Here is a 14,531-nt window from a genome sequence, read left to right as displayed (position 1 = left end):
GAGAGGCGGGGACAGTGATGTCACTGGGCGTGGCTATGACGATGCAACAATCTCTGTGAGAAACTGGGCTGTCTTGTTAAAACCGGACAAGTGGCAACCCTAAGTTAAGTTGCTAATGAAACCAGCAGCCCTTCAGCTGCCATTGACATACACTTCCCAGTTGCAGAAGTGTTATGGTGGCCATACACAGTAAGATTTGCTCATTTGGCGAGGTCGCCGCCTTGGGTGGGCGATATGGTGCTAATGCAACCGCGTTGCAATGAAGGGGATAGGAAAAGTCAGAGCAGCGTGGTTTTCGGTAGGGCTGTCTGGGTCAAAACTACCTACCCGGTAGGTAGTACTGGACAGGATTTTCTAGGATTGACATGGCAATTGACCAATCGCCAATCACCATGTCATAGCCCCGCCCCCGTGATGTCACACGGAGTTCCCGGGCAGGGGAGGTGGCAACCTTTAGTCCTTGTCCTCTGTTGGCACCAACCTAAAAACAGCTTCTCAATACATTGCCTAAGCTGAGCAGAACATGAATACAGATGATAATTCTAGACTGTGTTTAAGATGCATCACATCCATAGCAACAACATATTGCTATATTCATGCCCCTGCCATGACTTTATACTGCATTTGAAAGTAGGATGGAAAAACTGGTGTGCTGACGGGAATGAAGTGTGATATCAAGATCATCTTCTAAGCTGATGTGAGAACCCTTCCTAAGTAATCACTGGAAGATCAGTAATGTGATTTGTGTATGCTAATTTAGCAGGATTTACTATAACTGAATTTGTAAATATACATGTTGCAGCTTTCCATCAAGTTGCTTCTAGTCATTGTGACAGATTAGTCTGCATTAATAGTATCTCCATGCTGGCATAAGGAGTTTGGCCACCCAGTATGCTCTGCTTTTAGTAACCCTGCTCTTAGTAACTCTGCTCATGAAACACCCAGAAAGGGAGGTATGAGCAGAATTATTGGCACCTTCCAAGTGCTGAACCGGCAATGTATAAATATTTATACTCTTAAGTAGGCAGCAAATGGTAAATATGACATACACTATACATTTTATTTTTAAAAGTGATTTTTTTTTTTGTCAAGAACAACCTTATTAAACCATAACTGTGATACAGTAAGGCAGTACTTTATTTTATTTAGAAAATGAGCCATAAGCATAATGTAGAATACAAACTGTTAGAATTCCATGGTAGCTTGGCAGTTTACCAGTTCAATCTGTTATTTCATTTGTGCTTTGACAAGTATTTCCTTATTCTTAAACCTGCCATATGTTCATCCCAAGTATACAGTTGCTTCTTTCATAAATAAAACATCACGTGCCTTTCTCCTTATATGTGTGAGTGGGAATTACCAAGACATTCTACCTAGGCAAGGATAGAACATCAGACTATACTTATGAACATTGGTAGTGCTGTTTTTTTTTTGTAGCCATGTAATGAGGGACACAATGATGAACAAATTTTTTTGGCCAGGCATGGATTCACAGCAAAATTTCACATTTGCTGCAACTAAAAAATTCACAGAGAAAAAATGCTCATTGACTTTAATGCATTTTAAGTGAGAAAAAAAGTTGTGTGCATAAGAGAAAATTGTCAGACATAAGAAAAGATTGTTATGCAGATTTAGAGGTTTTGCTATTTTCTATATTCTGCTACGCTGTTCCAGCATTAAGCAAGCTGGTGCAGGGGACAATGGCAGATTTGTGTCCTTGCCAAAGAAGGATACCCTCAGGCATGGTTAAACATGAATCTTCAGTGCAATAGGAAGCCATGCATTTCATTGATTTTTTTTTTTTTTAAGAATTTTACTTAGAAACAAACAAAATTAGTGCATGTCCTGCCCGGAAGGTGTAAGTGGTTGCCCTTTAGAACATTTCTGTTGTGCCTAGATAAATCTTATATCAGCATTAGTTAGCTCTAATATGTTTTGTACACTTTAAATAGCTGACCATGACCAGTAAATGGTACCTGTGGGAAGCTATACTCTGCCTGATGGTATTCTATTAGGGCAAAGACACATGGGGCAATTAGTGGCTTTCCAGCCATGCGAAAATACAGTATATGCGACTAATCGCAGGGTTTTGCTGGGCAGATTGGTTGCTGTGACTTTTTAAAAAAAAAGGGGCGACTAATTGTTGCGTGTCTTCAATGCCTAGAATTATCTACCTATGATGTTTTGGTTCAGAGTCCCTAATACAATGGGAAAGGGAGTATAAATTACCCTCTAATGACAGCATTCATACATGCAGTATAGGAGAGTTCTCAGACTGGTTGTTGCAAGCTGTGTAAGTGAAGCATTAGGATTACTAACCCTAACAAAATAGTGTCAATTCTTTCAACAGTACACATTATGAATGATTTTCTTATTACATACTGAATAACTGGCCTTGTAGCTAATCACTGTGTGACAGAATAGACATATTGTATCACACCATTACATGTGAGCACAGTACAGACTTCTCTGTAATTACTTTCTCATATCTTATTTCATCTCTGTGATATTGTCAGTGTCCATTAAAGGGATACTGACACGAAAAAACTACTTTTCAAAATATGAATGTAAATAAAAAGTTACCTATAGGTCATGTTGATCTTTTTTCACTGATAGGGCTGCTTTTGTAAGTTATCGTTTCTTGAAGTTTCTAAACTGACTGCTTTTCCAACCTGACTGTCCCATCTCAGCCTGTCAGTTACAGCTTCTAATGCTAACAGACTCAAATATGGCAGCCCCCTCATAGAGGAACAATGGGGATCAGGATAGGTAATGTTCAAGCATTGGGCAAATACTTTTATAGCAAAATTATAAAGTTTATGCATAGTCAGTGTAATGATATATTTTGAGTAAGTTTAATTTCAGGTGTCAGTATCTCTTTAACTTTTCACTTTTAAGTTCAAAAATGTGCACAATAGCATATAAAATGTACAAAATAACATACAAAATCTAAATGATTGAATAGAAATCTCAAATGCATGGTGTAAGAAGCCTGGAAGTGTGCAGGAGGGTGTGGGTCTGTGTGATGTATCTGTGTCATACTTGCGCTGCTTACACAGTGAAATTGCATTTCCCACATTCCAGGAGCTCTGCAACAGTGTCGCGTATCATTAGGTAAGACAAATGCACTAATAAGCTGTCCAGCCACTCCTGTGTTGCTAGAAAAGCTTTCTATTTTGGATACTTGTCAAAATCATATTCAAATGTTCTCCAATCATCCATGTGTGTTAATATTTACTCAACAACTCACCATCATACTCAAAGGGTTATTTCTGACTGAAATCTGATTAGGGTTAGAATCTTTTAGCAGTTATCTTATAAAAGAAATTGTATTTCTAGGCAAATTTTCAATATATCCGGAAACCCGTTATCCAGAAAGTTCCGAATTATGGAAAGCCTGTCTCCCATAGACTCCATTTTAATCAAATTATTCAGATTTTTTAAATCAATTTCCTTTTTCTGTCATAATAAAATAGTACCTTGTACTTGATCCCAACTAAGGTATAATTTATCCTTATTGGATATTGAATATCCAATTGGGTTTATTAAGGTTTTACTGATTTTTAGTAGACTTAAGGTATGGAGATCCAAAATACAGAAAGACCCCTTATCCGGAATACCCTTGGTCCCAAGCATTCTGGATAATGGGTCCTGTACTTAAAAATTGCTAAAATATGAAGGACTGTATATAGGTACTATAAGTGGCTAAAATTAAATTGTCTCCCATTAGGTCAAACTTTAAATTCAAAGCAAATGTAACCCAAAAAATAAAGTATAACCTAATGGAACAAACGTCATTTTAGCCACTTACCTATATACAGTCCTTCATATTTTAAATGTAAAGCAAATATAAACTCAACAAATGAAGAGGGTTTTGTTGAATCCCATAACCCTCCTGTCTCTTTAATGTCACAAAGTTGGACTAGATTCTTATTGAACTCCATTGTTGCCACTCATGAACTCCTCTGGAATACTGTAAATAGGACCAAATATTTGAGCCAAATTTTGTTTCAGGAAGACGCACTGCAGAAGGTAAACCTAACGTTACCATAAAAGTGACACTAATATTACAGCAATGGCTGAGATTTGTTGCATTCAGTGACTGCCTGTCGCTGAAGCTAATGCCCGTGTTTTATGGCTCCCTGAAAAGCTGTTATGCAGCCCTTTCTGTTACCATATCAAAATGAAAGCATTAAGTCTCATCTCTTGTAAAAAATATAGTGCAATAAAAGCAGCTGTTACTTGGATGCAATTACAAGGCACTTTATTGGGTCAGAGATTTTAAATAAGCACCCCAGACTTTGTTATTAATTATGTTTAATTATACACACAACATTCAGGCTACTTCTAGGATTACTTAATAAGTAAATGGCAATGAAATAAACAGAAGCTAGCCTACTACAATCATATGCGCTCATTCATTTAAGTCTACTGGCCTGTATTAATCTGCTGTATGCTGGGAGGGGGAGGAGAAATATGAATGCAGCAATGGATCTGTGTTACAGCTGCCAAGTATCTGCATGCTGAGACCAGAAGCTAAATTAAACTGCTTTCTCCAGCCCAGGCTGAACAGGGTTACAGCAAGACATAAAGCATACTGGCGCTTTACTGATTTCTAAAGGGACAGTCAGCATGCCACTATAATTTAACTTGACACATCTTCATTCAAGAAGTCATTATGGACTTTCCTAAGCTGTGCACTTGCCGATGAGGAATGGAGAAGAGGCACAAACAGACTTTTAGATCTTATTTTTATTGAACAAGTCAGGTGCTGTTGTAGAGACTTTGGAACTTTGTATTACCGGGTCTGCAGATCTATTTTGCACTTGGCGCAGTGATGGCCTTGCTCTGCGGCCTTAACCACAATTTTCAGAAGGGGATTGGTAAGTCCATTATGTCACTTTATACAGCCCATGTGTAACTGATTTCTAGTCTCCTAACCCTCTGATACTCCGATAGTGTTAATCCTAGAGAGATATGTCATGTTAAACCACTGATTCAATTGATTTCCTCAGATTGTGTTTTCCTTAACTAGCAGATTCATGTTGCACTTTAAATTTAGGCTGTCCAAGACAAAGTGAAATATGCTTAATTAAAATTCAGAAACCTTATTTTGCCTGGTCACACTTATTTATTCTTAAAAAAAATTGCTGTAAGGTTCCTTTGTACAAGTAGCATTGTATCAATATTGGGTAGTCTGTATTTCTGTAGGTCTATGTAATTTCCTATAAAGGAATGTATTTATGTGTTATTCTTTGCAAAGAAAAGTGTCACTGAGCCTACATAAAAGGAGCCGTGTATAGAAATATGTACAAAACAGGTGACAAGAATATGATACTATAAACAGAGAATCACATGTTGTGTGTGGTCTCTTGTTAGCATAGGCTTAATGTAAACATAAGAAGTATAAATAGAGAAATGTCATATTTAATTATCTAGTTAGTTGCAGATAGAAATTCTTGGGCTTAAACAATTTAAAGAGTTTAATAGTATTGAAAAGTAGGCCTGATTAATGGGACACCAGTTGCCTGATTTTGTCACATGTCCTTTACATTACTCTGTTGACTTATGTTTTTTGTCATTAACCCCGAAACCAGTTTAAAGTCTTACGTTTGCAAAATGGTTGACATAATACGAAATCCAAGTTTCTGTTGGATCTGGGATGTGGATGGGTGGATTAAACATGGCCTGGTTGGACTGAAGTTCATTTGCAAAAATCTCCCAATTCTTATACATAGAATACACATTGAATATCAGAACTACAGTGTCCTGTTTTTCTTTTTTTTTTAGTGTAATGCAAAACTCTTGGTTGCTTAGTTGCTTTTGGTCTTGGTTGCTTTCAGTGAAACTGGGAAGGTCATGGTTTTAAACCCCTTTTCACCTACTCCAAACTTGGATAGAACAGGAATAAATGAAACAGTAGGCAATCCTGAGACTTCCCAGGGTGCACTACCCAAACATATGCAAGGGAAAGTGACAAAAGGAGTCCAATCATTGTAGAATCAAAGTATGGCACCACCATACTTTCATCAAAGTTATACATGAGCCATCATAAACCACTGACTTCCAGTAATTCACCTTGAGCATCTAGTAACAGCGCAGCTAGCACAGATTCTCAGTACAAGAACTGTACGCTAATTAGGCAATTAATTAATTTTATGGGATATTTGAAAGGATCCTATCATATGCCATAGAGATTAATCACTGAGAAAGCTTGCTTTATGACAAATAGCCCCAAATTGTCTCAAGGCTGAGAGAGCCACTTGAGAAAGCATTAGGTGTAACTTCCTACCAACATTCTCCATCTAGCTTTCTCCATTAGCCAGAAACATGCAGCCCCCTCCACAATGAGCAAGGATTGTATGCTTGACTGCTGTTAGAGCAGGTTATAGAAATTTGTATTACAGTGTAAGGCAAGAGTTACTTTAGCATGATATTGCATTACTGTTTCATATAAGTGGTACTTGAGTATATATTTCTGACAGGCCAAGTTTTGTTGTTGTGCAAGGCCCGATGTTCAACTATCCTGCCCCTCCCATCCCCTTCCCCTCTCCCATGTTCTCTCATAGAGATCTCTACAGAAAAGAGGTTCTTAGATTTATTGGAACCTATGGAACAAACTGAATGGATTTGTATCCTTTCCTTTGTAATATAACAGTTCTTTAATCTGTATCTGGAGCCTCAAATGTTGCAGAGAACAGAGGCAGGGTCACTGATCCACGAGGAAGGAAGGAAGCCACTACTCCTAAACAATATGGGGGATTAGAATGATAGGGTAGAAAGGGTGACACCCTTTGTAGGTTCGCTTTAACCCCTGTAGCAGTTTAAAAATGATGGCTTATAACTTACTAGCAATAATTGATATTACTGGTACGAAGGCAGAATTCTAAGACTAATACAGTTATTCATTTATCTCTAAAGTAATTCTAAACCCTGATTTTCCACTCAGGATTTAAAAGTGTTAAGTTGGACCTACAGTAGCATCTCCGTTTTATAATTACAAGGACATAATACATTATAATTACAAGTAGTGGCAACATATGCCGTAATGCAAAATAACTGGAGAAAGTTGTACATTAAACAGATTGGATTGTCTGATAACCCAGTATAGATAATACACATAAAATGATGTTCATTAAACAGTGCAATGCGAAGTATGTAAATACTTTGATCTTATCATAGCATCCCCCATGAATTTATACAAAATGGTTTCACAGCCTTCTCTGAATATAAATCTCATTGCTTTTACACAAAGAATTTTTGAAGACAATAGAGTACTCCATTATATGTAATTTAGCTTTGTACTGCTTTGCAGAGATCTGCCAAACAAGTAATCATACTCTTCTATAAGGAATCTCTAAAGTCAAAATACACTTATGTGAGGAAGTGAAATGTATCTTCTGATTCTCCCTACATCATTTGATCAAAACTGTTTACTTTCTCCAATATAAAAAAGCTGTTGCATTTCCCACAGTCTATATCAAACTGGGAATGACTATTATAAGTTATAATCACTGGCAACAGAATAATACACAAGAATACAGCTTATTCTGTGTACAGAACACTTGTTATTTCTATTTTATGAGTAGAATGTCCCATACCATATTGCTGGCTTCATCTGAGGCACTGGCCTCCAAAAGCAAAAATAGATGCAATCATTTTATAGCATTAGTTATTCTGTTGACCCTGCCTCTGCCAATGAATATGGCATCTCTCACCTATTTGTTAAAAAGTCTGGTCATACAGTAAGGAACCTATACAGAAAGTAGACGTTACCTACATAACCTGATCTGTATGCATTTAAAAATATGTTATGATTATACATGCTTTTAAACAATTTGGGCCAAAAAGAATCATTACTTGATATTTACACATTTATTTGAGCTCCACATAGATTTTTCCTGGCCTGTTTCTGTGTAAATTAATCAATTACTCAATGCACACCTATTAACCAGCAAATGATAAGTTTTATATAATGCTCTTTAAATGGTAAATATTTACAAAACAGTAAATACAGTTACAACGCATAATATACATACCACCAGTTGGACAAAATGTAATAAAACAGAAAAAGCAGACGTGTGGATTGAGAAAACCCCCAAAACTATTTGTTTGAACTGTTTCTGTGTAATCTTAAAGGAACAGTAACTCCAAAAAATGAAAGAGCTTTAAAGTAATAAAAATATAATGCACTGTTGCCCTGCACTGGTAAAACTGTTGTGTTTGCTACAGTAACACTACTATAATTTATATAATAAGCTGCTGTGTAGCCACGGGGGCAGACATTTAAGCTGGAAAAAAGGAGAAAAGGCACAGGTTACATTGCAGATAACAGATAAGTTCTGTAGAGTACAATAGTGTTTTATCTGTTATCTGCTATGTGCCTGTGCCTTTTATCCTTTAAATGGCTGCCTCCATGGCTACATAGCAGCTTATTTATATAAATTATAGTAGACTTTCTGAAGTAAACACACAACTTTTACCAGTGCAGGGGAGCAGCACATTATATTTTAGTTACTTTTATACACTTTCATTTTTTGGTGTTACTGTTCCTTTAAGTGGTTATAAAAAAAACAAGTGGTGGCATGGCCTAATGGTCTTTTATTAACAGAACAGTAACCTGTTAGTAGCCAATAACAGCTCTGCCCTCACTCAGTGGAAGGTAAACCAGTCCTTGTTAGGTCCACCTAGTACATGGCTGCCCACACACTATATGGAGATTTTCCTGTGGAATGTGCTGAATGCTGTTGGCTCCACTACACAGCCTGCTAGAAAGGTTTTTGGGATTTCTATTAAAACAAAAGTAAAGGCAACTTTGAAAGACACATTCTTTTTTTAGAGGTCTTTAATGCAATGGGAAATACTTGTTCTTGACACTAGGTCCCTTTAGGGAATATTGTGTTTGCTATTCATATTGGATTAAACATATGATACTCTTCTTTCCTATTCTAGAAGCTATTTTTGTTTTTTAAATTGAGATTTTAATGTAATGCATATAATGATCTTTGCAGCTGGTTGTGACACAAGAAAGTAATAGCATAAGGGTTCCAATACCCAGGGCAAGAACCAGGGGTAGGCAGAAGAGAAGCATTTTAGGCCCCAACCAGCCTTTTTTTAAGAGCTTGAAAAAAGGGCGGTTGGGCCTGAAATGTTGCTTGTACAATCCAGAATTTGGCCATGATGAAATAAAGGCTTTTTGTCATTCAAATAATGAAACATTATTTTTGGTCCTGTTCATTACAGGTTTGGTGAATGCTGTGACAGATGATCACTAACTTGCACAAGTTAAAAGAATATTTTGTTGAAGTTGTGTGCTGTTTTTCAGTAGGCAGAAGAGGCACATACCTAGGCACTACAGTGGGAGGGCATGCTGTGCATACCTCTTCTGCCTGCCTACCCTGAGTTCTGGCCCTTCTGCAGATCCTTACCAGCTAGTTTGGATCATAACCGCTCCATCTTGCTCTGCCCCTGGCCCACTTGTCACTGCAACTACTAGTGTATTTGTGGGGGTGTGACCAGTGGGTCCAGCCTTTGGTGAAATGATCCCAAAGCCCAGCACTGGCAACACCCATGTAAAATAGAAAGTAGAATATAAATGATACTTGTTTTTAAATGCAACAGAGCTTAGTACGCTAAAATTGCATTTTTTACATGCTTTGATTTTCTTTTCCAGATGAGGGTCCCTACACAAAGTCTGCAACCCCAAGCAAAGCCCCAGATGGCGCACTGGCAGTCAGGAGGCAGAGCATCACAGGTGAGGACTTGGCAAAATTACACTCTTGTTCTGAAACATGCCAATGCTTTGCCATGTAGGATTTTGTATCAGATGTGCACTTGCATGTCATAACAAACAAGTGTGGTAAGCGACAGCGACACTCTCTCTCTCTCCCTCCTAACAGCTTAATTTTGATCATCTGCCAGACATGTTTAAAGAAATAACTGTTCTGGGTTTAAATCTGTCTGCTCTAATGAGTGTGAAAAAGTGGATGAAGATTAAAGCAGCAATTTGTGATAGTCTCAACATTTAATTGAGTTTACTGCTGCTGTGAGCTGGCCTCTAAAGGCACTCTGCAAAATCTTATAGCAGAAACGGAACATTTCTACCATATGGTGCAGGATGTGATGCTTTGTTCTGGACAAAGCATGCAGTCTGACCTCCCCTGTATTCCCAGAGTAAGGCTCCTGGGTGGGTATGTTGAAAAATTAAACATTGCCATTTATTACGTGCCATAGGTGTTATGGAGGGATACACAAGCATGTCAACTTTTTGTTAGCTGAACTTGCCTTGGATTGTCATTGAGACTTTTTACCTGTGGTGAGAACATCTTATTAGTATTAAGAGAATGTGGTATGTGAAATCCTTTTTACTTCTGTTCTTTGTAAAATTGTAAATACTCGTTTGAAAAGTATTCTGTATGTACTATATTGTTCTGCAGTAGCCCTGTATTTAATGAATGGTATTTGATGTTCAAATCAAACAAAGATGGGACTTGTTGCCACTGTTCACAGTTTGACCCCTGCTACCTATAGCTAAGGCCAGGGGCACATGGAGCAGATCATATGCTCTCCTCCACCTGTGTGTTTTTTACCCAGGCAAAGGAAAGTGGATCCGCTGTCAGGCGCCCCCTCCAGTAGCTCTATTGACAGGCACAGCATTGGCCTGTGTGCGGTTACATGGAGCAGATATCCGAGTGGAAAAGAGAAACTATGCATTTTCATGCCATTCCACACAGGCCAATGCCATTCCTGTCAATAGAGCTAGCATGAAAGTGGATCCTGCAAAGAGAAAACAGGATGCAAACACAGGCAGAGAAAGCTGGCAGTCTGGTCTATGTGCCCATGGGAAAGGTTTCTTAGGCCTTTCAGTTTTGTGAGCAAACAAGACAACAATTAATTCATACTGTAGAGCAGCAAACACAAGTCTGTTTCCCAGAACGGCAGAACAGTGGCCTGCCAGATAATGCTAACATTTCTATAATTTTAGAGAATGTGACAGATGTGTTTTTGGTTTGTTCATATTTTTGTAGTATATGTGTTTCAATTGAATCCTGCTGTTTGTTTTTCATTTTAAGTAGTTTGGTGACTGCAACTGTTGTGCTAATACTGACCTTTTCGGCTGCATCTCTATTATGTAGGCAGATTTTTATTTCTCAGTGCACAGTATATCATCACTTGCTTCAAAGGCGGAGGGTAAATTTTTGTTTCGGGAGGCTAAAGATGGGCCATACATAGACTGACCTAAAGCTAATGTAAAACTTAGTGGATTCACTGCTGGTGTAAAAAAATTAACCCCTCAACTACCTCTTGTCATTCCCACTGACGTCCAGGGAAACTGTGAAAAAGCGGGAGTGCTTTCTTCACCCTTAAGATGTAAAAGAATTTATACACACACTTCTCTGAGGTGTTCTCCAACCATTAGTGTTTGTGATCAGTTAGCTTAAATGTGTTTGTTAGTTTTATAGAGAGAGAGGCGGTGGGTACTGACATCCCAGGCACATTATATACAGTGAGATGCAGTCTTTATTTACAAAACCAGCACATTATATACATATACCAGATATTCAGGCATGTCCTCACGCTATAACAATGGCACTGAAACACAACATTGGTTTGTTTCCTAGCCATGCACTCATAAGGTTGCCACTATAACTAAATAAAAATGAACTGAACAAAACAGTGACAAAAAAAAAGTGCATAAACAAAAAAAAAATGAAATATAAATGAACAATTAGCTGTTTGAGGGGAGAAGAGTTAATTTAGGACTAGAGAAAGGGAATATTACAAAAGCCAGGTTACAAAAAATAATTTCATTTCAGCTAGTGATCAGTATAGTACCTGTGGGAGTGGGATGAAATCTGCAGCAAATGTACAGAGCTAGTGAGGTTCTTAGGTAAAGTCTACAGCCTATAGAACCTTCATATCAATCTTCCATTCTGCAGTGTCTTCCTCTCTCCAGTCCTGCCTACATCTGTGGTTTGATTGGTCAGTTTCACTGTCTGTCAAGAAAGCTGCACTCTTAGCTGCAAGCTTAGCCTCCGCTAGCCTTATTGGAAATCCTATGACTAGCTTGTTCATATAAGCTTTGAGCGTAGTGGTGATCAATGAAACTTATCAGTCAGCTGGGCTCCTATTCTGACCCACCCACTTCTTGTGTGCACATGATTTTAAAAAATGCACTTTAAATACATTTTTGTGCCAGAAAGAATGCCAAAATTAGAGGAAACATTGGGCCCATGTAACCGTTAGACTGAATTTGAAGGGGTGGGATATAAAAACCCAAAGAATGGTCAGGCCAGGTTTAATGTGTGCTGGGAAAAGATGGGTTTGGGTTGGGAAACTCCCAAAATGTCACAACTTGCTATATTACACAGTAGTCCCTTGCAATTCTCACTGCAGCTACATGGTTGATGTCCTACACAGGTGTTTATACATTGTAACAGTCGCCTCCTACTATGATATACACTACATCATACACAACAAAAAGAAACAGGGAACCGTACTAAAATGAGCAACATATGTATTTATAATTTTAGGATCCCGATCAACAGAAACCATAGAGAAAAATGTAAACATTCAAGAAAAGGATAAGAATTTGTTACTTGTCGTTGCTTTAAACCCTCTGGTGAATCTGGCTGATGATAATATTCAGTTGGCTTGTGATGAAAACAACAGTAGAGTAAGTGGAACTCTGGGAATCCCTCAGGGTTTGTTGCATATGTCAGGGTAGTGGGGGCTCACTGTGGCACATAGCACTGCATGAAGCTGTGGATGGCTGCCAGCAAGCAGATGTGGCAACCTCCCATCAATGTTGTAAGACAATATATAGAGTGACAGATCGAGTTCTGTGTGTTTGCAGCCAGTTGCTTTGAGGAACTATGTTTTGCACATGCACATGTAGGGCATCTGTGAAGTCTGACCTATTTCAGTATCATTTAATTTTACACGGTGAACAATATAAGATTGTAACATATCATGTTCCCTTATGGCATGCCTACAGAATGTTTTGATTTTTTTATTAAAAGGAGCAGAACACAATTTTTTTTATTATTGTTAATAGAAGCAATGTTCCAACCACAGTTTTCCAGAAAAGATACTGTAGATGCAAGGAATATTACTGTACCTAGCATTTAAGTGATTATTACTGTCTGCCATATTTAGGCAGAATACTTACAATTACATTTAACCACATAGCTGCATGAGGCACAGATTTCTTACATAGTGTTATCCATTTCTTAACACTTAGCCAATAGTTAGCTCATCACAAGAAAGTGAGTCATAAATTGCTACTTCATGGTTTATAATGATCACAGGAAGCAGAACAGAAAGCATGAAATGTGAGCAATAGCATGGTAAGAATGTGTCATATGTAACAAAAGCCTAAAGAAAACAGGTGAAATTTGTTAGCTCGCCATAGTACAAATCGATTTAAAGCTCTTTTTGGCAGCTTTCTATTATGAAAAAACGAGCACCTCTTCTAAGGTGAATGATTTATTTCACGTCTTGTATATGGACATTGGTCTGTCTCTGTGTTCTTTCTGGAAAAATGCAGTATCCTGTTTTGCTTTTTGCCAACAATGTATATATTTAGGATCACAACTCTGGTCTCCAGAGCTAATTATCCTGCATTCATATCTCTCTCTCTCTAGTGCTTGATGCTACAGTATACATTATATATATATATATTATATTGTATTCATGAAGGTTGGGCAGGGGATGGCACGTAGGCATCCTAACTTGATCATTATTAAGATGGAATAGGCCTCGGGCCGCAAGAGGGCTCTGTCCTTACCACCTGTATGACACCTGACACTGTGGTCTGCACTTGACACTAATTTTTTTATCTGGTGTGAGGTGCAGACTGCAGCGATATCAGAGGAAGTGCATCCTGAATGAGCACCAAGAAATGCAATCTTGTATCCACTTGTACTTGAATTTCTTCCCTCCTTTGGTAAATGACCCCCCTAGTCTCCTATCTATGATTTAATTCTTTATATTTTATTATGTTGCTTTTTCTTTAACACAGATGGTAACAAAATAAAGCATCAATCCTACTGTGATTTTTTGTTGTTTATATGTTTTTTAGTAATTTTGTGTTATGATCCGAATTAGTGACCACTTTTTTGAAAAAAACAGTTCTGTATTAAGAATTCCATACCTCTGTTTGTATATGTATGACACACAGTATGCAAACATACTGTACACACACACAATGTTTTTATTGTGTACGTAATACAGTTGGCTAGGTTAAATAATAAGTTAGCTCATGCAAATGAATGCATCCATCTTCTCTTTGCTTTGCTTTTAGTTCATTATGCATGCATTCTCCTCTAGGGAGTAAGAAAGGAGATTGATTAGTGAAATAGTCTGTGGGTTGGTATGGAAGAAACACCAGATTTGCAAATCTCCCTTCAGTACAATAGTTGAGTGTATTGAGCAAACACAAGCAATCATATCTGTTTGAGAAAGATCTATTTTTCTTTTTGGGGCAGTATAAGGCATATTTCTAGGTGTCATTTTTACCCGTGTGTGTC

At 37.8% G+C, this 14,531-nt stretch overlaps 1 protein-coding gene across 9 annotated transcripts in view; it reads left to right on the top strand.

The window, feature by feature from the left end:
* The window catches only part of grip1 (glutamate receptor interacting protein 1), a 285,619-nt gene that overhangs the window by 165,192 nt on the left and 105,896 nt on the right, over positions 1-14,531 (top strand). For all 9 annotated transcript variants that reach the window (XM_018092250.2, XM_012959909.3, XM_031898920.1 and 6 more), the window contains exon 2: positions 9,674-9,754. In XM_018092250.2, the coding sequence (XP_017947739.1) occupies positions 9,674-9,754 (81 nt within the window). The remainder of the gene's footprint in view (positions 1-9,673; positions 9,755-14,531) is intronic.

Source organism: Xenopus tropicalis, chromosome 3, assembly GCF_000004195.4.
Source record: "Xenopus tropicalis strain Nigerian chromosome 3, UCB_Xtro_10.0, whole genome shotgun sequence".
In the NCBI taxonomy this organism is placed as follows: Eukaryota; Metazoa; Chordata; class Amphibia; order Anura; family Pipidae; genus Xenopus; species Xenopus tropicalis.
The sequence above is the reverse complement of the archived record's forward strand: the minus strand, read 5'-3'. Positions and strand labels throughout refer to the sequence as shown.